The sequence below is a fragment of the Nicotiana tabacum genome, chromosome 19, assembly GCF_000715075.1.
Source record: "Nicotiana tabacum cultivar K326 chromosome 19, ASM71507v2, whole genome shotgun sequence".
NCBI lineage: Eukaryota > Viridiplantae > Streptophyta > Magnoliopsida > Solanales > Solanaceae > Nicotiana > Nicotiana tabacum.
Window position 1 is genome coordinate 115,297,747 of NC_134098.1, and position 27,055 is coordinate 115,324,801.

A 27,055-nucleotide genomic window follows, 5' to 3' on the forward strand; every position below is an offset into this window, starting at 1 on the left:
TAGCAGTAATAGCATTTTGTCCAGATGAATAATTAAGCATAATACAAATTGGAATTTTCGCTTGTAAACACTACAAAAGTGTCTTCTAATAGAGCTTCAGATGATGGTACATCCGATTCAAATTGGCTCTTACACTCTACCTCAGATTTTCTAACCCCTATAACATCAGCAAACTTAAGTAAATTAAAAGGAGAAAAAGAATAAAAGGTGGCTACGCAATCCAAATGAAAGAAATAAGCCTATAACATGTCCCCAGTTGGAAGGGGCAGAGAGCTGAAAACTGTAGAAGATTGCCTTCTGGAACACAAATGCAATTGGCAGACTCTGAATCACATTGATCACTGGAAAACAATGTTCCCCGGAAACTTGCGGATGTAGATTTGGGATCAACGGAATGAGAGAGGGAGCTCCTCATGCAACTTTCTCAGTCGGATTTCTTTATCCTAGTAGAGTTTCAATTGCGAAGTTTCTCCTCACCCTCTTTATGGGCAGGGAATTAGACGAGCAGGCAGGTACTTGGTGGAGCTAACCACTTGACAAGCCAAGACTTTCTTTGTTGCTGAGCATTTGCTTATTCATTTAGAGACTTGTGAAATGCAACCTGCATAGTAAGTATGAATTATTAGTTTTCATTCATGCACCACATCAATAGGAGTCGCTCCTATTAGAGTACAACTATATCACTACTATCATTATGTGCAATATGAAGAAGCAACAAAAATTCACACTGAAATGGTAAGTACTGTCAATTAACATACAGAAGTGGACGTTTTCAGCAGCTCCCTCACGGCCATAGTTGCATAGCAAGAAGCTGGTAGTGTAAAGCTCAGCTTGAGAGCCATCTGGCTCTCCTGAGCATTACCACCACTCTGAGATTCCTCTGATTGCATTCTCGCTTCACTGTTAATCTTTTCCTCACGACTTTTTCCTGGAAGCATGTCACCACCTTCAAAGGTTGCTGAAGATGTACCATAGTCAGCAGGAAGTTCCTCGCTTCCATTGGCTGAGTTATCCTCTCTGGCCTTGCTTTTCTTTACTGACTTGGCAATGACATCAAAATCTGTCTCAGCTAGAGGTATAGTTCCATCAGTGTAACTAAGCAATTCCCTACAAAAACAATAAATGGCTTAAAAAACGAAAATGGAAACTTGTCCAATACAACAATAAGTTACAAGCTCACATCGACGGTTTGCGCATCAAGTGCGAGAATCAGAATTCTAGAAAGTATATCCAAATTAAATTTTTGTAAACTGGCATATATTACTCAGATCAATCATGAATTCACAATTACATCTCTGACACAGAGCAGCTTACTGAGATTTCAATTCATTTTAAAATCTGAAGTGCATTCATTATGATAATAGTAGCAAAAGTACTAATAATGTTGAAGTACATTCATATTGATGATTATAATGAATAAAAATAGTTAATAACAATAAGGGTAGTTGGCAAAATTATTAGTATTATTATCTTGTGGTGGAAAACCCAAGGTCTCCAAGGATCCAAACAAACCCTAACACAGCAAATCGCACAAGATATGTTGCAAGCCCTTGGGCTGCTGAACAGAATTCAAGCAAACCCGGGAGGGATGGAACAACATGACAACAGAGTAAACTGAAACTAGCTATGTGCAACCATGTCTGACCTACCATTCAAAATCCTTCGGCTTTTGAAACACACGTCTGTAAGCTCCGGTCATATTAGTTATGGAGAATTCCCTGTAACAAAGAAGAGGACCAGACACAAATGAAGTAGTCATAAGGGAGGGTTTGAGTTCAATAAATAACATTAGATCATCTATAGCAACAATTATAGAGACCGTAGAGTAGAGAAATAATTCTTTTATCTTCCATAACTTCAGACTTCGGTCTATTCTAGGGTTAATGCTAATGAAAGCATAAAGTAACGCTTTTTCCACACATGATCTCCTTTTTACTAATTTACTTCTTTTTCCTTTTGTGCAAGAAATCTATTATGCTAAAGAAACATACAGCAAAGAGAAAAGTAAATCAGATGGTATCATGGCCGTAGACATGATTTCTGCGAGGTCTTTTGAGAGAGAACTTTATAGATGGCACTTTACCTCAACAGCACATTTAACAGATTTAGGTAAATTCTTACCTGCATCTTGATCAACGGGCAGTTTAGCACACAGTCTAATGCTCTAAAAAAGAGGTATTCTAATCATTAATTTAGTTGGTTCCTATTCATCTATGGAACATGAACCATTTCTGGTAGATTAGAGAAGGCCACAGAGGATAATATAAAAGCTGATTTGTTGATGACAGACGCCAAGGGTCAAATTATAGTTACAGATTCAGGGAAACACCCAGCTCGGTGGTTATCGAAGATGGTAATATTCGTTAGAGTCTGAACTTCCCAGGGAAAGGAACTAAGATGATGCCAATCATCGAATAATTTATGCCAAAAAAGACCAGATTTAAAATTGAGGAAGGCCGGAAAGCAACCTTCGATGAGTAGAGTAGCCCAAAACCACTAACATCCATTTGGAAATCCTTACACAAACGATGAGGGACAAGCATAGCATTCTCTAACAATGGCGCTGAACAGCAACAGGCACTGACATGTTACTGGGCGATGGCGGCGCGATAAGTGAATAGTGATGTGTCGCCAGACAGCGATATGGCGCCAACTAGACAAAGATGTGTTGCTAGATGGCAGTACCACACAAATATACACTGCTAATTTGACAGGTTAGCTTTGGCAATGATGACTTGACAGGTCATTAACGAATTAAATCAAGATAAACTTGAAATTGCAAGTGGTGCCGAAATAGTGGTGGAAACAGATCAAAATAGTGAAAGGTGATATCAAAACGGTCATATAGAAACAACCAGCATTGCAAAAACGGTCACTAAAAAGAGTCAACTCAAGACTACCAAACTTAGGAAAGTAGGAAAAGTTGTGTAGGTCTTGATACCATATGGAGAAAGAAAATGAGAGAAATTTCTTATATCGCTTTGGTTATGAACAACTTACGAGGGGCCTCTTATATAATATATAGGAGTTCAGGCGAGTAGAAATAAATAAAGTTTTGACTTAAATAAGCAAGAGAAGTTATGTGATCAGGAAAATTGCCAAAATGCCGAGATTCCTAGTTATGACAGAAACAGGAAGAATACTCTACACTCACCGAGAATGAATTTAGAGTATTCTGGCATAATTGCAACAATTCTGCTGACTTTAAGAGTTGTATACCATAGGCCCTCCCTGTGATATACTGATATTGTAGGGGGAATTATAGTGAAAATAATATAAGGGAGCTGGATCAGGGGGAAGCAATGGATTAAAAAAAATATTAGACATAAAGCAATACGATATTGGGGAAAGCGGGAGAAGAGAGTAAACTCTTAAATTGGGTTGGAGAAAATAATTTTGGACTTTGAAAAGGGTGTGGGGCTGCCATTTCAGGGTTACAAAGAGGGAGCAATAGATCTCTTATCAGATACACAACATGCTGGAGAGACGCGAGCAGCGAGGAGATTTACGAGTGATGAGGGTGAAACTGTACTAGCCGAGAGCATTGAGAAACATATAATGCTATATAAATATCAGCGTGCCAAGCATGGGAGAGGAGACAGGAGTGGAATAGGAAGAAGGAAATAATTGCCTAGGTTGAGAAAATCCTCGTGGCAATATATATTGAAAAGATCGCATGCATGTTGAGATAATAACCATTCTTCATGTAGAATTTATTCAGGAGTTAACCATAAAGGTTATGGGGACATTCCCAAGAGGATCATACAAAAAATGGAAAAGGGACAAAAGAGATAGACTTTGTTTGATACTGTTTTTTTGTTGATACTGTTTGATGCTATGTCTTTTAATGCATATTATATCGCATTGTGTAGCTAGTTTAGCAAGCTGGTTAACGTTTGTGATTTATTGTACCGTATAATACTGACTTGATGTACATTCTAAAAGATTTATTTACCAAAAAATCATCAAGCAGCTAATGAAAAAGTGGATCAATTATTCAAATTTAACGAAACATGTTTTACTCACTTGATCTTATGCGCAGTCTCTGTCAAGCTGATACCATCCTGACCAGTAATGAATGTGAGTTAGAAGGGAACAAAATAAAAGAGAGTAGATATGCGCCAGTCATCACAAGTGGACTGGACGAAGGTATTGATAACTTCACAGGCAAATCTCTTTAAATCATTCTACTTCTCCATGTACTTCAAAATTTAAATCAGAAGCTAAATGCACTTCTTGAATTGCAAAACATCGTTATATGAACTAGATTATGGTTAGTTGGTCATCATTGTAGCAGAATGTTAATAATCCTAATATGAACCAAGATATGATTGTCATATAGATATACGGAAAATCATATGAGAAAGCTGAATTTTGTTCGGCTTTGCACGCTTTTTTTGTTAGAGCACTTAGACGCTATATAGAAACTATAAATAAAGTATTGCAGATAATTTATATCACTCAGGAAAAGAGCTTGAAAGGAAAACGTCGTGCAGCTTGGTTGCATTTTCTCAGACAAATCGAACAGGCAGATTGATGCCCAGCCAGAGGAACAATCCACAGAGAAAAGGAAAAAGGGTGCTCAAAGAAACAAGAGCCTGTTAAATAGGAGTCAAGTCCTTGTTCATAGCTACAGGTCTATCCTCCTCAGTAATAGAATGCCATGGTACTGTCAAACCCAGCTAGTTTCAAGTACCATGTAGTTTCTTTCTTTAGAAAGGAACAAACAACTCACATCCCTCACTGCATCTTTCTTTTAACAATGTCACGCCAGAACAAATAAGGAAAAAAAGGTAATAATTGGCAAAGTATAATTGAGCACATGCATCTACGAACTCAACAATTTGGATGAAGAAAAAATACCTTCTGTGCCAAGTCACAGTAAACTTCCCCAATGTCATTTGATGGATAAATAACTCTAGACCTGCCATTATAATATGTCTCACAAACAAAAGCAAACAATAACTCAAAGAATATTATAAACTTTCTATTATCTTATCTTACCCAGGCAAAGGTAGAAGTACATCTTCGATGGTATATGTACCGGATATAAGGTCTTCTTCATTTATAGCCTGCCAAAAGGCAATTATCACTTGACTTATATTAGACAGATGAAAACTGCTCAGAAAAAAAAACAAAGGTACCAAACAATACCAGCAACAAGTACGCCTCAATACCAAGCAATGCGGGGAAATTCAATACAGAAGAGGTACCAGAACAGAACCTTTTAATCAATTTAACTTCTCTCTTACCTCTCAGCAACCTCAGTAGGCATGAGTTTGCAGACACGTGAACTTTTTAATATTAAAATTAAAATGGATGCAGTGTTAAACATCATAAAAGAAACTATTCCAGTAGTCCACCATATCATAACTATAACTGACAATCCTGCAGAATATATAGCAAACTAACAACATTCTGTTCACTGTACAACTGGGTAAATGGTGATCATCCAGGTTACTAAGTTGCATTTGGCATCCTCCTTTTTTTCAGCGCAAAGGATTTAGCAAGCATCATGCCAGTAGAAAACATAGAGAACTTCTAGTACTTATTTTTATTTTATTTGTATAACATGGCCTAAGATGAGATGGCAAAACATGGTCAGTAAGGATTCATATAGCCTACCCTACTTGTTGGAACTGAGGCATAGTTGTTGTTGCATAGGGATTCAGCAGCAGTCTCTTAAAGCCAAGTTGTAGCAAGCCACTAACCATCCATGCAAGCAAGTTCATGTCTATGAAGTCTTAACCCTAATGATCACTTCACCATTAAATGCAAAATCATAGTGATATAGGCTTATAATTATATGTGTATCCCCCCTTTGGTAATTTCATTGGGACATACTCTATACAATACTGTCAGGGAGGAACTTCCGTACAAAATGCGGGCTTGTTTCGAGTTTTATCAAGCTGGAGACCTGGAGAGTGAGCTAGGGAGTTAAAAGGCCCTTTTTTTTAATCTTACTAGGGGTTCTTATACCCTGTCCTCTGCATATGAAATGAGAGTTACGCGTACCGATGGAGGGAATACATAAGAACCAAGCTGTCATGCAATGTTTTCATAGAAGCTCTTCGCTTAGAAATTTAAGGAAAATCTCTTGTGCTCAGATAACCTAGATACCAACCTTGACTGATATATTTTTTTCTTCAGGAAGATCAGTCTCTGAGGTCTCATCCAGATTACTATAATCATCCATGTTGTTGCCATTCACGTCTTCACATTCAGCAACAAAAGTTTCTCTCTCTTTAGGTTGTTCCTTTGAATAAACCAGATCTCCCAACACAACTTGGTCAAACCCTATGATATGGGGCAATGAAAACACACGAGAATCAGTGGTACAGTCAAGTACCCATAAGTACATTCCGATCAATATATATACGTAAGAAAAATAGTTAATAGAAGTTGAAAACGCAAACCATGCTTTTGCACTCTCATGCTTGCTGCATGGTTCCAAAGATAACTTTGATAGCTATGTACATACCTAAAAAGGAGAAGATATGTATCATATAAAAGCTCAAACTTGAAAAGTTATGCATGACCCTTTTCTGTACCCTCAGCCCCTTTAAGCCCATTAAATCTCATGATCAATTGATATTTACGGCTTTACACTCTTGGAAGAAGCTAGAAGCTGTAGAGCTCTATGAAACTGGATAGCTTTTCAATGACTAGGATGCTTCATCACCTTCTTTAACTCCGCAACTCTGGTTTAGAATCAGGCCAATGGTTGCACGGTGTTTACCTTATGGCCCAAACGAGTTATTCTTTGAACCGTACGGTCATAGGTTTGATACATAACCAAAAAAGTGTAAAGGACTTTTAGATCTTATAGTACTAGAAAAGTTCAGGTACTAAGAAGAACTTTTCAAGAATTTAAATACAAGTAACTAAGGGCTGTGGAAAAGCTTAGGGAGGAGAGATGTTTTCTCGATGAAGTAGCAGATGGTGACACCCAAGTAGTAAGCTGCTACCGAATACGGACAAATTCAAGAAACAATAACAGCTTTAGCAGTAAGAAAGAAACTTTGACTTGAAACTAACAGTAGTTCAACAAAACCAACGAGCAGGCATTGGCTCTACTATTGCCAGAACTGATAACTTAGCGTGCTATGAAGACACCTTTTTCAGAGAGCTCAGAAAAGGAATTATTTAAATGCAAATCTCAGATAGATAAAACGTGTTCATAAACGCAAAAACTCAAGTCAAGGGAAGTGACTAGGAAGAATGACTTGCATGTATTTGCACTTTCTTGGTTCACCTTTCGATCACTAAATTTCAGATAAATATGTCAAGTACAAGAAGAATAATGAATCCTGCTATGAATATCACTTACATCATTCGGAGAGTCCTTGGTATCCCCTTCAGAGCTTGTAGACAGTTTCCAGGAGATTTTTTCAGGCACTGCAACTTTATAATGTTGACAGGAAATGTCAATTGTAAGACATAATAACACAATCTCGTACCACATATATTGCTCAATTATAAACATTGGAACAAAAATATAAACTTCTGCTCTCTCTAAGAGAAACTCAATTACTTTGAAAAGTCAAGGACAGCACAAATAATGCAATGCAGAATGTCAAAAAAAGCAAAATACAAATTTATAAATTAAAAAAGGTAACGCAAACTTAGATTATTGCAAGTGATTAAATGGTGACACTCATCATGAGCAACAACATTCACTTACTTTTGGGAAGTCGGACTTCTAGGTATAATAATAGAGGCTGACTTCAGCTTTATGAAAATTATAAATAATAACTAAAGGACTCAAGTGAGAGATAAACTCAGTGTTGTTGACTGGAACTTACAATCGCCCTTTCAGCAACCAGATGTCGAGGTAACTGCCTTAGAGTCCCATCAATGTCACCACTTTCCTTGTAATACTCCCTCACTGTACTGATGGCATTCTTCTGTATTCAAGGTTAAAGCTGAGGAGAACAATTCTTTTCTACAGACACACATAATACTGCATATTTTTGTAATACAAAATTGTTGGGGAAGAGAACTTTCATGTTTAAGGGTTGAAAGAACATGAAAATAAGAAGCAAAATTATGGATAAAGTGAAATAGCAAAGGATATCCCCTTCTCTTGGATCAAGAATCAAGCTGACAGCAGCTTTCCACTCTCCACGCAATAACGCAGCTCCAATCAGATGGGTTGGCACAGAACTGCTGCCAAACCGCTACACCATTTGCATAGACAACAAGAGCATGGTACCCATCAAAATCTTGGCATATTGGTGACTTTTCACAGTTCACTTGCCAGTCAAAAGTCAAACTTAGGCTTAGCATATGAGGGAGGAGTTTCATGTTTTATTTTCAAAATTAAGAACTTCATTAAAACTCTCCAAAATCCAAAGAGAAAAATGAAAAGCCAAGAAAAAAATTGAAAGAGTATCAAGGAGTCAACCAACATTAACCAAAAAATGTCATTAAACACGAATACTAATCTGCCTTGATCATGTCGAGTACGGGCTTTTTGTTGGTCATTAAAATGCCATGAAGTGCACGACTACGATAAGCCCCAAGCATAACAGTAATTTCAAAATTGTAGCTCATATTTATCCCACATGCTGACACACTTACGAATTGACTATACTGTCAGGGAACCATATGCACATATGACTGAGACATTGGAAGATGAAGAAAGGAACATGCATTAGTGAATTTCTCTGAAGCAAAATAAGGTTGGAGGGATTCCAAGAGTTTCTATAAAAGCTCTTCTGAAAGAGATCCTTATGAAGAACAACAATTGAAAGGCCTAGACTGGATTTCAAGAAGAGCTAACTTATCCACCAAACCAAGATAAAAAGATCTGCATATTACAAAGTACCTGTAAACCAAAATAGTTTATAAATCCAAGCTCTCCTAGGGCAACTGCTGATGCTTTAATTATATCCTCAGAATCTGCTGACACTCCCCTGAAAAGATTGCAGTTTCAGCCCATCACATAACATGTCATATAATCAGCAAGCTTTACAATCATACTTCAAAGAACAAGGAACAAGGGCAAAGAAAGGAAAATGGTATTCATGTACTGTCTGGAGCCCCACAAGAAATGGACAAATGAAATATTGAAGCATAACTATACCGAAGTGTTATAGTAAATCGGTTCCCATAAAGCTGCCCAAGCAGAAGCCCTTCTTTAACATGGCTGTAACAAAAATGGAAGTAATATTTTACATGAGAGAGAGAGAGAGAGAGAGAGAGATTGTCATAAGACCATAGACACCAAGGCATTGATCTCACCAAAAGTCACCAACTTTGATTCCAATCAATCTTTCGTTGAGAGCTGCTACTCTACTTGCTCGTTGCTTGAAAACAGTAACCTATATTGTGAAAATTGTGAGAGCTTAGTGATAGAAAAAGATAACACTAAATATGTATCCCCACATAGAAAAAGAAAAAAGTTGTCGTGAGAAATAGAAAGAATGGGGGAATGAGGAGGTGAATATAGATATTACTTGTCCAAGCACCACCAAGTTTTAAATCAAACTACACCAACAAAATCTAATTTTAATGAATTATTTGTGACAGAAAACTATCAAATAGATATTCTAGATAAAAGATTTTGCTTTCTGGAGAAAAGTGATCTCCCAATTTTCAGAAATTCATACTAAACAACAATAACGTTTGAACCGTGTAACTATCTTATCATTGAAAGCTCAAATTGTTCAAGAAACACAATTTATTTAATTTTTTATGTCTACAGCAGCCCCCTCACGTGTGGGCTTAATATTTTATCATGAGCCAAGCACATAAAAATGCTTTTGATTACAGTTGGCGGTGAGACTTGAACCCAAGTCATGAGGATCATGAGGTGAGGATCACCCACCATATAAGGAGACAAACCACCCATCCCCCAACTAATGTGGGACACTTAACATGGGGCCAGACATTGTATAAACCAATAATAGTGATGGGCCTGGCTCTAATATTATGTTGAATTATGTAACCATATCGTCTAAAAGCTTAAATTGTTAGAGAGTACATTTCTATCTACTTAATTATGTCTTCGCCATGCCCCATCAAGTGCTGGACTAGTTCTTTTTCATGGACCAAGCACATGAAATTTTTTTGTATTATAGGTTGTTTAACGACTTGAATCCAGGACCTTTGCCCACTATTGAACCATGTTTATGTGTGTGAGTATCATCACATCTAAAAGCTTAAACAGTTAGAGCAAGTAAAACTTTTATTTAATTAATTATGGCTCAACACACCTCATATTCGGGTTTGATTCTTTGTCATGGGACATAAAAGCATGATAAATACTTAAAATTGACAAGCATCTTCAGACTTAACCCAAACCAACATGCTCAAACATGACCTATACCTAAAGGAAAGATTTCCTTCATTTTTGCAACTGTGATCCCCAACATTCCCCTTTCTCAAACAAGAAAAAGGCCGTATCCTCTCAACTTTGTGTTGGGTTTCCATTGTTGCAAATAATTATGTTCATTAAACAGAAACATATGACGTAAAATTGTTGACCATTATGACAATTTTTTTAGTTTTTACTCCAAAATGAAGATCCAAAGTCAATGGCGAAGAAAGAAAATGATGACAAGAAAACGTACCCTCTGGGTTGATACAGCACGCTTGTCTTTAGTACCAGCAAATCCAAAGGACCTAGGCTGCCAGATCAGCCATAAAAACAATCATATCCCTGTAGCCTTACAGCTTTTCTATATCAAGCTATCAATAACGCAGAACTGCTTGTATGTTGCAACACACATCTGACAGCAATGCAAACACCGGACGAAGTTTTTCTTTTTAAATATTTCGTGTTTAAACCCAAGTCTCCGTTTGAAAAGCTAGAAACATGTGCCAAAGAATTTTGTTTTTTCAACTGGAAGAAGTTCTTTCTAGGAAATTGCATGTCACCAACCTGAACGCCGAGCATCTTTGCTATAACGTTTAAAGCTTCCTGTGTATCCTTGTTCTCCTTGAAAAGATGAAACCTGAAATTTAGATTTTGCAACAACACTCTTTCAAATACTCTTCAAGAGCAATGTGATGTTAAAACAACACAATGCTTTCTAAAACTATGAAGGTTAGAGAATAATAAATAAATAAATAAATAATTATCAAGAGAGAACCATAAAATTTAATGTGTAAGATAAAGAGAATTTTTGTTTAAAGATGTTAAAGATCTCGTAACGGTATGAGTCGAAGTAACGAAATCAGAACTTAATATATACTGCATTACAGACCAGCAGGAGTAAGGAATATTATATGAATAATTGGAGTTCGCTTGAGAATCCCTTTTATATAGCCAACTGGCTAGCTGGAAAGATGATTTTGGTTGAGCTAGATATCACTTTGTACATACTCTTTGATACCATCTTGGAGAATTGTTTCAATTACCACCCAAAAAGACAAAGTAGTTTGACTACTCCTAAAATATATTACTCAGCAAGTCTTCTTTTCCAGATTGTTCGACTTTTCTAAGATGGTATCAAAACCGGAGTTATATGTTTCCACCTTTTTGTCGTTTACCTCGATTCTCCTTTTTCCTGATTCTATTCGTTTGGTCAGTTCTTCGAACATCTTAGCAATTTCGGGATTAGTCCCCGACTCTTGCTCATTTGACCTTACTATAGCTGGTTCCGTTATGTGGGTGACTTCTCGGGGTGGACTGGGCTCCAGCCTACTTGATACCTGGGTTTGATTCTGCAACTGAGCTATCGCTACCTGTTGAGCTTGCAACATTTCGAAAATCATACGCAAGCTGATTCTGCTTTCCTCAACGTTATGGGTTTCTCGAGTTGCAGATCGAATACCATCAAAAAAGCTATTTTTAGGTTCTGAACGTTGGTTTGTCTCAATGGCCATATGTGAATTAACGTCTAATGGTACTTCGAATTGAGCTCTAACGGAGTCGATAAGTGGCCCTTCGGCCCCGGGTGCCGAGTTGTTATTCTCACCTTGAAGACCAGCTTCGTTGTCGATAGGTAAGGCCATTTAATTGAGAAATCGTCGTGGCTAATCCGAAATCAAAGATACTTCCGAAAACAAGCGTAAAATGGTGTGTTTTTGTAGATTCGTATCAAATAACCACTATTATCCTTAGCCCCATAGTGGGCGCCAAACTGTTTACCCGAAAAATGGATAGAGTTAAATTTGTACGTAGTTCTAGGGGTATGTGGTATAACTTTACACAAATCATAGGAATGAATAGAAATATCGAGGGTTGACTGTAGAGAATGAAAAATAAGCAGAACTGAAAAGAGGATGATTTATGGATTAAGCAAGATTAATCAATCTATGAAGCTAAAAAAGACAACTCTTCGATATAGGAGTGTATGATATCTCAATTACCATGTATGCCAAAAAACTCTCCTTTTACAGGAATATAGCCATCCCTTTTATAGTGGGGGAACCCTACTTTAGATATAATTAAAAATACATAGTGGGGAACCCATGATAAATCAGTTTTTTCCTAATTCCCGCCAAGCTTCTCTCCCTTAGTGCGGCTGTAACAGCTCTTGTCTATGAGCTCGATCCTGATCGGACTCGGTATCGGTTGATATTGGTCGGTTTCCAACTTTAGAGCTCGATGCGGGTTTGAGGTCGATGCTGACTCGGGAGCCAGAAATGACTTGGGCTCGGTATTGGTTGGCCTCTGACCCTTAAGCTCGATTCAATCACATCTCATCATAGTTTGATTCGGACCCGAGCTCGATAATGACTTCGAGCTCGGTGTTTAACCTGTACCTGAAATCTGAAGCTCGTCTGTGCCATCTTTGGATCCATCTTGATTTTATGAAGACTTTCTTCGGTCCATTATGATTCCATCTCGATCAGACGTACGAAGGCTGAAATCAGTTTCGACCGTATACAGATATTCCATTTGTTTATCGGGAAGGATGCAGCGAGAAACGATATGATTTCCCAACGGCCCGATCAGATATAAGCTGATGTTTACATCGGACTCGATCATGATGCAAGTGATAGTTTTCCCGTCGGTTTAGTTTTCTAAGGCATTTAATGCGTGTCAGACGGTGATCGGCCACCGCTGATGTTGAACCACCATTGCTCAATCTATAAATAGCCCCTCCTTTTACCATTTATCACTTATACATCTCCAACTTTTCCAAGTTCTTCTTCTGAGTTCACCTATAAATCTGTAATCTTTTACTGCAATGTCTCTCTTAAAAAACACCAAATTTTTGTTACCTCCTTCTATTTTCGATCTTTAAGCCAAAAATAGTGAAAACATCAAAAACCATTCCTCAGAAAGAAAAAGCTTCATTTTTGCAGCCTGCCGCCTACAAAACACCGGTGGAGCCACGACCTGAGGAGTGCGTTCCTGGGGCGTGTGTTCTTACCTCTGATTTTAAGGTCGACAAAGGCTCGTCGGTTCCCGGCCGATGTGATCCAGTATCAAGTTATATGTGTTCGATAACCGAGGGGCACCTCGAACAGCTAAAGAAAGATTGCAATTGGGAGAACAAAGAAATAGTAATCCCGTCTCCTGAAGAAGACATCACCACTTACGTGAAAGGGGTTTTAAGTGTGTATACTTACCCTTTCACATTAGGTCCCTTCGATACTGTTTTTATCTATTTCTGCCGTCAATACCAAATAACCCTAGGATAGATCCATCCTTTGTTTTGGCGGATCATTATTTTGATCCATTACTTCGTAAACCCTAGGATGCCTTTCACCCTCGACCATCTCAGTCGACTATACTGCCCTCGCCTCTTTCGAGGCGGGTTAATAAAACTTCAGCGTCGGGCTATCAAGGTCCTGTTCTCGAGTATAGACGAGGACAGGGATCGAGGCTGGATGGGCAGGTTCGTTCGAGTAAAGACTTCGGACCTGATTCCGACTGAAAATATGCCATTTTCATAGGAGTGGAACATGAAGCGTAAGTGTAATTCTGCTGTTATCTCCTACTATTTTGGCCCTTCATTTCTTTCTCACCGATATCCCCTTTCTGTGATGCAGCGGTTCCTTGGATGCCCGGTGCGGTTTCCGACCTTAAGAATTGGGTACGGGATCTAGCTTCGACCTCCACATATGCCGAGCTCTCATGGCGTGATTTGTCAAAGGGCCGATGGTAGGCCAAAAATCATGGTAAGCCTCTTTCTCGTATCTTTGGTAATTCAAACGAGATGGTTTCCATATACTTAAATAAATTTTCCTATATGTAGGTGTGGGAAAAGATGCGGTTTTGAGGCCCCCGCCCGGTGAGGAAGAGGCCTTTGGCCCTTAAGCTCGATTCATTCACTTCTCATCATAGTTCGATTTGGACTCGAGCTCGATAATGACTTCGAGCTCGGTGTTTAACCTGTACCTGAAATCTAAAGCTCGGCTGTGCCATCTTCGGATCCATCTTGATTTTATGAAGACTTTCTTCGGTCCATTATGATCCCATCTCGATCAGACGTACGAAGGCCGAAATCAGTTTCGACCGTATACAAAGATATTTAATTTGATAGGTCATCCATCACATAACTCCTTACATATATGTAGAAATGCTCATCCAAAGTTTGGTCTTATGCGTGCCCATTCAAAACTTTAGTCTATCATGAAATTTCAAACTTGACTTGGACATAGGGCTCTCCTTAGACCCCACATCACTCATAATATTCCCCGTATACTTATTATCATATCCAATTGATATCCATTATATTAATAGTCCTCGTCTGCACACAAAATAATATAATTAGCGCACATCAACTTTCTTAATAGCGCTTACGTACGCCAAATTTTTCCGGGGTTTTACATTCTCCCCCACTTAAGAACATTCGTCCTCGAATGTTTTAAAAGTCCCTTATAAGAATAGAGTTACCATCGTTTTACCTCCAACCATTATACATAGGCACTTATGACTACATCGGTCTCATACATCCTTTCCAAAATTTCAACTTACTTATGGCCCTTAAAATTTGGCTATCTTTACGAATTCTTAAAAGTTTCGACAGAGTTTCCCCTATAACTGGGCCTATCCACCGGCCAGAGAATCCCAGAAACAATCCTAAACAGCATATAGATAACACCACATTGCACCATATACATGAAATCAACAACTATGACTCTCGAGGCCAACTGTATGACCTTGCTTACCTTGGTCGTATCCTTGACTTGTCATTCCTCCATTACGAGGACGATTGAGCACCTCACACCTTATAAGCCCCTAGGACGATTCCCATATTTTCGTGTGCTATAGCCCACGCCTTCCGCGTGGGCCCGGGCCCCTCGGACCCATACCGCCTGAAATTTTTCCAGGCCATTAAATACGACCTAAGGAACCATAGTCACGCCCCCACCATGACCGTTCCTCATGTTTTTGCGTTTTACAGCCAAAAAACTAAAATTCAGCCCGATTACCATATTTTCGTGTGCCGCCTTCCGATTGGATCGGGCCCCTCCAGAACCGGATCGCCTTTAATTTTTCCAGGCCATCAAATACGACCTAAGGAACCATGGTTACCGCCCCGTCATGACCGTTTCTCATTTTTTTGCGTTTTATGGCCAAAAAACTAGAATTCCGCCCTATTCTCATATTTTCGTGTGCTATAGCCCACGCCTTCCGAGTGGGCACGGGCCCCCCGGAATCGGATCGCCTATAATTTTTCCGGGCCATCAAATAAGACCTAAGGAACAATAGTCACCGCCCCGCCATGACCGTTCCTCATGTTTTTGCGTTTTCCGACAAAAAACTAGAATTCCGCCCGATTCTCATATTTTCGTGTGCTATGCCCACGCCTTACGAGTGGGCGGGGGCCCCCGGACCCCGATCGCCTAAAAATTTTCCGGGCCATGAAATACGATCTAAGGAACCATAATTTGCCGCTCCACCATTACCGTTCCTCATTTTTTTTCGTTTTACGGCCAAAAAACTAGAATTCCACCCGATTTCCATATTTTCGTGTGCTATATTCCACGCCATCTGAGTGGGCCTGGGAGGCCCGGACCAGAATAGCCTTAAATTTTTATGGGCCATCAAATACGACATAAGGAACCATAGCCACCGCCCCGCCATGACTCTTCCTCGTTATTTTGCCTTTTACGACCAAAAAACTAGAATTCCGCCCGATTCCCATATTTTCGTGTACTATAGCCCACGCCTTCGAAGTGGGAAAGGGCCCCCCGGAACCGGATCGACTACAATTTTTTCGGGCCATCAAATATGACGTAAGAAACAATAGTCACAGCCCTGCCATGACCGTTCCTCGTTTTTTGTATTTTACGGCCAAAAAACTAGAATTCCGCCCGATTCCCATATTTTTCGTGTGCTATAGCTTACACCTTTCGAGTGGGCCGGGAACTCGGACTCGGATCGCCTAAAAAATTTTCGGGCCATCAAATACAATCTAAAGAACCATAGTCACCGCCTCGCCATCACCGTTTCTCGTTTATTTTGCGTTTTACGGCCAAAAAATTAGAATTCCGCCTGATTCTCATATGTTCGTGTGCTATAGCCCACGTCTTCCGAGTGGGCAGGGCCCCCCGGACCCGGATCGCCTAAACCTTTTCCATACCATGAAATATGACCTAAGGTACTATAGTCACAGCCTTACCATGACCGTTCCTCATTTTTTGTGTTTTACAGCAAAAAAACTAGAATTCGGCCCGATTCCCATATTTTCGTGTGCTATAGCCCACGCCTTCCCAATGGGTTGGGGCCCCCGAACTCGGATCGCCTAAAAAATTTTTGGGCCGTCAAATACGACCTAAAGAACCGTAGTCACCACCTTGCTATGACCGTTCCTTATTATTTGCGTTTTACAGCCAAAAAAATAGAATTTCGCCCGATTCAAATATTTTTGAGTGCTATAGCCCACGCCTTCCGAGTGGGTTGGGCCCCCGGACTCGGATTGCCTAAAAAATTTTCGGGCAATCAAATACGACCTAAAGAACCATAGTCACCGTCTCGCCATGACCGTTCCTCATGGTTTTGCGTTTTACGGCCAAAAAACTAAAATTCAGCCCGAGTACCATATTTTAGTGTTCCACCTTCCGAGTGGGTCGGGCCCCTCCAGACTCGGATCGCCTTACATTTTTTTGGGACATCAAATATGACCTAAGGAACCATAATCACCACCCCGCCATAACAGTTCCTCGTTGTTTTGCGTTTTACGACCAAGAAACTAGAATTCCGCCTGATTCCCATATTTTCGTGTGCTACATCCCACACCTTCTGAGTGGGCCCGGGCCGCCCGGACCCGAATAGCCTTAAATTTTTATGGGCAATCAAATACGACCTAAGGAACCAAAGTCACCGCCCTGCCATGACCGTTCCTTGTTGTTTTGCGTTTTACGGCCAAAAAACTAGAATTCCGCCTGATTCCCATATTTTCATGTACTATAGCCCACGCCTTCCGAGTGGGCACAGGCCCCCCGGACTCGTATCGCCTAAAAAATTTTCGAGCCATCAAATACGACCTAAAGAACCATAGTTACTGCCTCGCCATGACCGTTCCTCGTTTGTTTTGCATTTTACGGCCAAACAACAAGAATTCCGCATGATTCCCATATGTTCGTGTTCTATAGCCCACGCCTTCCGAGTGGGCAGGGCCCTCCGGACCCGGATCGCCTAAAATTTTTTCAGTCCATGAAATACGACCTAAGGAACCATAGTCACCCCCTCGCCATGACCGTTCCTCATTTTTTGCGTTTTACAGCCAAAAAACTAGAATTCCGCCCGATTCCCATATTTTCGTGTGCTATAGCCCACGCCTTCCGATTGGGCTTGGCCCCCTGACTCGGATCGCCTAAAATTTTTTTGGGCCATCAAATACGACCTAAAGAACCATGGTCACCACCTCGCCATGACCGTTCCTCACTGTTTTTGCATTTTACGGCCAAAAAACTAGAATTCCACCTGATTCACATATTTTCGTGTGCTATAGCCCACGCCTTCCGAGTGGGCCGGGCCCCCTGACCCCGATCGCCTAAACTTTTTCTGGGCCATCAAATTCGAGCCAAGGAATCATATTCGCCGCCCCGCCATGACCGTTCCTCGTTGTTTTGCAGGTTACGACCAAGAAACTAGAATTCTGCCCGATACCCATATTTTCGTGTGTTATAGCCCATGCCTTCCGAGTGGGTCGTGCCCCCCGGACTCTGATCGTCTAAAAATTTTTTGGGCCATCAAATACGACCTAAAGAACCATAGCCACCGCCTCTCTACGACCGTTCCTCGTTTTTTCGCGTTTTACGGCCAAAAAATTAGAATTCCGCCCGATTCCCATATTTTCGTGTGCTATAGCCCAAGCCTTTCGAGTGGGTCGGGCCCCTCGGACTCGGATCGCCTAAAACTTTTTTGGGACATCAAATACGACCTAAAAAACCATAGTCACCACCTCACCATGACCGTTCCTCGTTTGTTTTGCGTTTTACGGCCAAAAAACTAGAATTCCGCCCGATTCTAATATTTTCTTGTGCTATAGCCCACGCCTTCCGAGTGGGCAGTGCCCCCCGGACTCGGATCGCCTAAAACTTTTTCGGGCCGTCAAATACGACCTAAAGAACCATAGTCACCACCTCGCCATTACCGTTCCTCATTGTTTTTGCGTTTTACAGCCAAAAAACTAGAATTTCGCCTTATTCCCATATTTTCGTGTGCTGTAGCCCACCCCTTCCGAGTGGGCCCGGGCCCCCTAACCCCGATCACCTAAATTGTTTTCGGGCCATCAAATTCGATTTATGGAACCATAGTCACCGCCCTGCCATGAGCGTTCCTCGTTGTTTTGTGTGTTACGGCAAAGAAACTAGAATTCCGCCCGATTCCCATATTTTCGTGTGCCATAGCCCATGCCTTCCGAGTGGGTCCGGACCGCCCGGACTCGGATCGCATATAATTTTTTCGGACCATCGAATATGACCTAAAGAACCATACTCACCGCCTTGCCATGACCATTCCTCATTGTTTTGCGTTTTATGGCCAAAAAACTAGAATTCTGCCCGATTACCATATTTTCGTGTGCTATAAGCCCACGCCTTCCGAGTGGGCCCGGGCTCCTCGGACCCCTACCGCCTAAACGTTTTTTTTCCAGGCCATCAAATATGACCTAAGGAACCATAGTCACCGCCCCACCACGACCGTTCCTCATGTTTTTGCGTTTTACGGCCAAATAACTAGAATTCAGCCCGATTACCATATTTTCGTGTGCCGCCTTCCGAGTGGGTCGGGCCCCTCCAGACCCGGATCGCCTTAAATTTTTCCAGGCCATCAAATATGACCTAAGGAACCATAGGCACTTCCCCGCCATGACCGTTCCTCATTTTTTTGCGTTTTATGGCCAAAACACTAGATTTTCGCCTGATTCTCATATTTTCGTGTGTTATAGCCCACGCCTTCCAAGTGGGCACGGGCCCCCCGGAACCGCATCGCCTATAATTTGTCCGGGCCATCCAATATGACCTAAGGAACAATAGTCACCTCCCCTCCATGACCGTTCCTCATGTTTTTGCGTTTTCCGACAAAAAACTAGAATTCCGCCCGATTTTCATATTTTCGTGTGCTATGCCCACGCCTTCCGAGTGGGCGGTGGCCCCCGGACCCCGATCGCCGAAAAAATTTTCGGGCCATGAAATACGATATAAGGAACCATAGTTTACCGCTCCGCCATTACCGTTCCTCATTTTTTTGCGTTTTAAGGCCAAGAAAGTAGAATTCCACCCGATTCCCATATTTTCGTGTGCTATATCCCACGCCTTCTGAGTGGGATTGGGCCGCCCGGACCCGAATAGCCTTAAATTTTTATGGGCCATCAAATATGACCTAAGGAACCATAGCCACTGCCCCCGCCATGACCGTTCCTCGTTGTTCTGCCTTTTACGGCCAAAAAACTAGAATTCCGCCTGATTCCCATATTTTCGTGTGTTATAGCCCACGCCATCCGAGTGGGCAAGGGCTCCCCGGAATCGGATCGCAGACAATTTTTTCGGGCCATCAAATACGACGTAAGGAACAATAGTCACCACCCTGCCATGACCATTCCTCATTTTTTGCGTTTTACGGCTAAAAAACTAGAATTCCGCCCGATTCCCATATTTTCGTGTGCTATAGCCCACGCCTTTCGAGTGGGCCGGGCCCCCGGACTCGTATCGCCTAAAAGTTTTTCGGGCCATCAAATACAACCTAAAGAACCATAGTCACCGCCTCGCCATCACCGTTCCTCGTTTATTTTGCGTTTTACGGCCAAAAAACTAGAATTCCGCCCGATTCTCATATGTTCGTGTGCTATAGCCCACGCCTTCTGACTGGACAGGGCCCTCCGGACCCGGATCGCCTAAAATTTTTTCAGGCCATGAAATATGACCTAAGGAACTATAGTCACCGCCTTTCCATGACCGTTCCACATTTTTTGCGTTTTACAGCCAAAAAACTAGAATTCCGCCCGATTCCTATATTTTCGTGTGCTATAGCCCACGCCGTCCGAGTGGGCTGGGGCCCCAGGACTCCGATCGCCTAAAATTTTTTCGGGCCGTCAAATACGACCTAAAGAACCATAGTCACCACCTCGCCATGACCGTTACTCGTGTTTTGCATTTTACAGCCAAAAAACTAGAATTCCGCCTGATTCCCATATTTTCGTGTGCTATAACCCAGGCCTTCCGAGTGGGCTAGGCCCCCCGGACTCGGATCGCCTAAAAAAAATTTGGGCCGTCAAATATGACAAACAACCATAGTGACCACCTCGCCATGACCGTTCCTCATTTTTTTTGTGTTTTACGGGCAAAAAACTAGAATTCAGCCCGATTACCATATTTTTGTGTGCCACCTTCCGAGTGGGTCGGGACCCTCCTACCCATATTTTTGTGTGTATAGCCCACGCCTTCCGAGTGGGCACGGGTCCCCTGAACCGGATCGCCTACAATTTTTCCGGGCCATCAAATACGACCTAAGGAACAATAGTCACCGCCCCGCTATGACCGTTCCTCTTGTTTTGCGTATTACGGCCAAAACGCTAGAATTTCGCCCGATTTCCATATTTTCCTGTGCTATAGCCTATGCCTTTCGAGTGGGCCGCCGACCATAGTTACCGCCTTGACATGACCGTTCCTCGTTTGTTTTGCGTTTTACGACCAAAAAATTAGAATTCCGCCTGATTCCCATATGTTCGTGTGCTTTAGCCCACGCCTTCCGAGTGGGCAGGGCCCTTCGGACCCGGATCGCCTAAAAATTTTCCAATCCATGAAATACGACCTAAGGATCCATAGTCACCGCCTCGCCATGTTCGTTCCTCATTTTTTGCGTTTTACAGCCAAAAACCTAGAATTCTGCCCGATTTCCATATTTTCGTGTGCTATAGCCCACGCCTTCCGCGTGGCCTGGGCCCCCCGGACTTGGATGACCTAAAATTTTTTCGTGCCGTCGAATACGACCTAAAGAACCATAGTCACTGCCTCGCCATGACCGTTCCTCATTGTTTTTGCGTTTTACGGCCAAAAACCTAGAATTCAGCCTAATTCCCATATTTTCGTGTGCTATAGCCCACACCTTCCGAGTGGGCCCGGGCCCCACGACCCCGATCGTCTAAACTTTTTCGGGCCATCAAATTCGACCTAAGGAACAATAGTCACCGCCCCGCCATGACCGTTCCTCGTTGTTTTGCGTGTTACGGCCAAGGAACTAGAATTCCGCCCGATTCCTATATTTTCGTGTGCTATAGCCCATGCCTTCCGAGTGGGTCCGGGCCGCCCGGACTCGGATTGCCTAAAAAAATTTTGGACCATCAAATATGACCTAAAGAACCATAGTCACCGCCTTTCCATGACCATTCCTCAATTTTTTGCCTTTTACGGCCAAAAAACTTGAAATCTGCCCGATTCCCATATTTTCGTGTGCTATAGCCCACGCCTTCCGAGTGAGTCCGGGCCCCCTGATCCAGATCGCCTTAAATATTTTCGGGCTATTAAATACAATCTAAGGAACCATAGTCACCGCCCCGCCATGACCGTTCCTCTTTTGTTGCGTTTTACGGCCAAAAAACTAGAATTCCGCCCGATTCCCATATTTTCGTGTACTATAGCCCACGCCTTCCGAGGCGGTTGGGCCCCCCGGACTCGGATTGCCTAAAATTATTTCGGGCCGTCAAATATGACCTAAAGAACCATAGTCACCACCTCTCCATGTCCGTTCCTCATTGTTTTTGCGTTTTACGGCCAAAAAACTAGAATTCCACCCGATTACCATATTTTCGTGTGCTAGCCCATGCGATCTGAGTGGGTCCAGGCCGCCCGGACTCGGATCGCCTAAAGTTCTTTAGGGCCATCAAATATGACCTAAAGAACCATAGTCACCGCCTTGCCATGACCATTCCTCATTTTTTTGCCTTTTACGGCCAAAAAACTAGAATTCCGCCCGATTCCCATATTTTCGTGTGCCGCCTTACGAGTGGGTCGGCCTCCTCCAGGCTCGGATCGCCTTAAATTTTTCTGGGCCATCAAATATGACCTAAGGAACCATAGTCACCACCCCGCCATGACTATTTCTCGTTTTTTAGTGTTTTACGGCTAAGAAACTAGAATTCTTCCCGATTCCCATATTTAAGGGCTTTTCTTATACTTGTTTAAGTATTTAATACTGCACTTCGTTCCGTTTCCACTTGTTGGAAACGGAACGAAGTGCAGTATTAAATATTTAAACAAGTATAAGAAAAGCCCTTAAAAAACTTACAAGTTTTATTGATTGAAAGTTAAAAACATTGCAGCGGAAAATATTAGAATAGTACAGAGTTTAGAGGTCTTAGAAAATTTGGAAAATTTTCTGATGCCTCTTACAATGGGGAGAGGGAGTCTTAAATAGACTAAAGAAAAGATGCCTTTGATCTTAGGCGTACAAATGTGCGGTCTGATTTAATCGACAATCTAAAGTGGTCGACAAACAGAAATGGGTGGTCCACTCTTTTTAAAAGCAAACAGTAAAAAGCTGTCTTCTTTTTCAAAAGGTGAATAGTGAAAGCAAGATTCTTTTTTGTTGATGGAGACTCTGTCGGTCTTTGCTGATGGAGACTCTATCGGTGCAGATTTAGTCGTAGTTTGGGTCCATGTACGCTAAAGCAATTCCCTTTGGGTCGCACATATCACCATTACTGCTTTCTCCTGTAGAAGCAGCATCTTCAATCAATTGCATGATTTGATCTTCTTCGTAATTTTCAATATTTTGTAAAGTTTGTTTCAGCTTTTCTTTGAGGGCTGCCTTGGAAGGCGAAGCTTTCTGGAAGCTTTGCTGGACGGGCTTCTGAGCTTTGGGGACTTGTTGTTTAGGAGTCCACCCCTTGATCTTAACTTCTTTAGACAGATATTTGATTCTGTCAAATTCTGCTTTAATAAAATTCCAGCTTACGATAAAGGATATCCTCTTCTGGACAAAGTATTTGCACATTTTAATGTGCTCTGGTAAAGTAGAAATGGCCTCCTTGGTCTGAAAGTCATCAAACCTGTTGAGGAATTGCTGGGGGAGGATCTCTCTGTTTCCTCCGAATAAGTTCCATCATTCGTAGAACCATCTAGGAATTATAGCTTTAGTAACATCTAAGCTATACTTGACAAACCAAGTATGTCCTGGTCTAAGATACATAAAATTAAACCATGCTGCTTTGTAATCGTGCCAGCAATAAGTCTGGGGACGATGAGTCATGGTGAGTGCAACTGGTGTGTGCAGGTGATCGGCAAACCACTCAAACGGTGATAAAATTTTCTTAATAGTAAACCTAGAATAATTAATAAATCCTGGTCTATTTTGACATAAAGTATGTTCTACTTCAATGGAGTCTGTATCAATGAGGATGGCTTCATAGAATCTCCTCGTCTTGTATGAACTTTCAGTGTCCACGTAATTAAAATCCGTATAACAAGGTTTGATCAGGTCTTCTAACCTAAGACCTTCATACTCTTTGTCTAGAGCCAGAATGGATAATACCTGGAGGGTAATATATTCGAATTTTTCTTCTTTTTGAAGATCTTCTTGTGGTGTCTTCTTAACTGAAGGATTGACTGCTTCTGCAAAAGTCTCTGGGACTTTCATGGCGTAGCTCTCTTTTGTCTGAACTGTAGAGCTAGATGTTGATCCTTTTTCTAAAGGTTTTGGTTGAGGTTTTGTAAGTTTCTCCGAGGGAACTGGAATTGGTGCTGGTAATTTTGGGTATTCAGCTAGAGCTGTATACCGGTTTTGGAAAGAAAGTTGTGGCCTTTGAGGGCCTGATGTTTTGGTAGGAGTTATGGGAAGAGGGACAAATGGTCTAGCCATTTGTGGTTTGTTGATCTCCTTTCCTTTGGAAGGAGCGTTAGGTCTGATGGGCCTCATTTTTTCCCTGTAAAAATTCTCTTGTTAGAAAATCAGGTAAAGAATTTTCTTCTTCTTTGATAATTTTATTAGGAAAAACACTGTTTTTCGTATTAATAAACTGTCTGAGCATATCACCTTTTTAAAAGATGAAATAAAAGTTAAGAAAATCGAACAGATTTTAAAAACCCCGGAGATAGTTACTAAAATAGCTAATCTTCAAAACAATTTTGAAAAAGAAATATGTTCTGATTTTCCTAACGCTTTTTGGGAAAGAAAAAAGCACTTAGTTGAACTCCCCTACATTGAAGGATTTAATGAACAGGTCATCTCTACCAAGGCAAGACCTATTCAAATGAATCATGAAATGATGGAAACCTGCAAAAAGGAGATTTCAAATCTCCTCAAAAACAGCATCATTCGTCCCTCTAAATCTCCTTGGAGTTGCTCTGCATTTTATGTTAACAAGAGTGCAGAGAAAGAGAGAGGTGCCCCACGATTAGTTATAAACTATAAACCATTGAATGCTGTCCTTAAATGGATCAGATATCCCATCCCCAACAAAAGGGATCTTCTGAAAAGAACTTACAAAGCCAATATATAAAGTAAGTTCGACATGAAATCTGGTTTCTGGCAAATTCAAGTAGCTGAGAAAGACAGATACAAAACGGCGTTTAATGTTCCCTTCGGTCAATACGAATGGAATGTGATGCCATTTGGGCTCAAGAATGCCCCATCAGAGTTTCAGAATATCATGAACTCCATCTTTAATGATTACAGTTATATGTCTATAGTCTATATAGATGATGTTCTTATATTTTCTGATAACATAAATTCTCATTTCAAGCACCTCAACACCTTCCTGAAAGTTGTTAAGAGAAACGGTTTGGTAGTAAGTGCCCAGAAGATCAAACTCTTCCAAACCTCTATTAGATTCTTAGGTCACGACCTTTACCAAGGATCTTATAAACCAATTAGAATGAAGAAAATAGAGATCATATTTTCTCTTTGATAAATAGAAAACCTATCTTTGTATGTGATGCAAAAATCTACACAGAACAACAAGCAAAAGATACGTAGTGTTGTAGATCTGTATGAAAATCTCAAAAAGAAGATCTGTATGATAAAGTAGAGACAAATACAACTACAGAGTTTACCTAAGGAACTTGCCAAGATGTTCTGGCCAACTGTCTGAACCTCTACTGTCATAAGGTTTATCATTTCGGTCTTTCCTTTTCCTAGAGAATCTACCCCTCCCATTATTCCCTCCCTTATTCAATCTCACACGAACACACTTTGATGAGTCCTCTGGTCCATCAACAGCATCTGTTACAAGGAATTTTAATCTTTCCTTGAAAAAATTATGAATTGCCTGAAATGTATTAACATATCAGATATAGATACTTCCAAAAGGAACCATATGAAGCCAAAAGAAACAGAGAATGAGTATGTGATAAGGACTAACAGTACGATGCAATTTATCTGAACTTGGTGAAAGGACGACGGATTCATCACTGACATCGACTCCAGAATTAAGTTTATCAATAAGACCCTTAAGCTTGTCAGCATCAGAATTGCCAGCGAGAGATCTGAAAGATTCTATCTCAGTCACATAACTTTTGTTCAGTTGATCAGATATATTTACGTCCTTGTCCTCTGAACACTGGAGGGGGAATCAGCTCATATCATAAACCAATTTTAAAATGAGCATAAAGGTCACTGAGAAGAAATTAAAGTCGACTTACCACCTCCGCTGGAGCCTCCAATGAAGTCAAATGAACAACATTTCCATCTAAATCCACTTCATTTACAATGAAGTCGGAGTACCTAGAGATAAAACAAAACAACCATAAAGATTAACCCATTTTCCCAAGATAAGCAAGAAAATCTCCCAAAAACCCACCTTCAAGAATGACAAAACAATGTCAAATAAAACTCTGTATCTTTAGTTACAGCACATTCATGGTTCAAATATAAGAAATTTAAAAAATTGCAAAGCAAAAGCTGCCTGAAATATCAAGAATTTGCATATAGAGTTCATAATTGAAGATACCCTAAGTTTTTGACTTCCTAAGAGTTTGCTTTAAATGGTATTTTGTCTTTGTTATGTACCAATTACTCTCTTTGACAGGACAAAACAACAGTGTTACATATGCATTTCCTTCAATAATATAGTAAATATTCTAGATTTTGAACTTCAATTAACCCAAAAAGATGAAATTTTAGGTCTATTCATTATCTACGCATTCTCAGATGAATATAAAGTAAATCTCCAAACAATTTTCCAACCTTATATTCAAATTTCAAACATCAAAAAATTTTAAAAAAAAAACACACATTTTTTTCATCAAGAATTGGAATGAAATAGCTTATATAAATCAGAATGAAGAATTCCCAGCTTATCTTCACTCTTCAAAGCATTTTCACTACATCCTAACACTCTTTACCAATTCCAACTAATGTTATACCCCACCCCATATGGAAGTACACATGCAAATGCAGATACATAATTAAAGAACCAAATAGCTTCAAGAAAGAAAGAAAAAAAGACCTTTGTTTGAGTATGCCACGAAAGCCAGGGAGCTTGGAAATGTAGCAGGAGATGCCCACATCGGATTCATCCATAGTTTTCATCATAGTAGCAGGCAAAAGACTCTGATCAAAAAAGCTGTTGTAATGTTTTAGAATTTTAGGGTGACCAAGAACTTGTTGCAGGGTTTTTGTTAGTAGCTGCTGATGACTCCGGAGTTTGGAACAAAGGGTTTTTAGCATTAGTTGAACGGTAGAGACCTAGGTGGAGACCAAAGT

The 27,055-nt window shown here is 40.8% G+C and overlaps 1 protein-coding gene across 1 annotated transcript; it reads right to left on the reverse strand.

Moving 5' to 3' along the window:
- Nucleotides 1–27,055, reverse strand: LOC107788228 (multisubstrate pseudouridine synthase 7). Its single transcript, XM_075238442.1, has 20 exons — nt 26,799–27,055; nt 25,993–26,074; nt 25,713–25,910; nt 25,405–25,619; nt 10,889–10,961; nt 10,578–10,634; nt 9,247–9,326; nt 9,089–9,151; nt 8,831–8,918; nt 8,077–8,180; nt 7,806–7,908; nt 7,331–7,404; nt 6,417–6,481; nt 6,125–6,297; nt 5,005–5,072; nt 4,864–4,924; nt 4,027–4,064; nt 1,650–1,718; nt 759–1,107; nt 1–601 (listed from the first exon to the last, which is right to left on the reverse strand). Exons 1-20 carry the CDS (start codon nt 27,017–27,019, stop codon nt 572–574), a joined length of 2,211 nt encoding a protein of 736 aa, XP_075094543.1. The 5' UTR covers nt 27,020–27,055; the 3' UTR covers nt 1–571.

Bases quoted from the DNA above. Each gene is read 5' to 3' on its own strand.
- LOC107788228 (XM_075238442.1), bottom strand. From the start codon at position 27,019: ATGCTAAAAACCCTTTGTTCCAAACTCCGGAGTCATCAGCAGCTACTA. The intron at 26,075-26,798 runs GTCTTTTTTTCT...TTTTATCTCTAG, and splicing joins CGTGGCATACTCAAACAAAG to GTACTCCGACTTCATTGTAA. The intron at 9,327-10,577 runs GTACGTTTTCTT...TTCACAATATAG, and splicing joins GTGCTGTATCAACCCAGAGG to GTTACTGTTTTCAAGCAACG.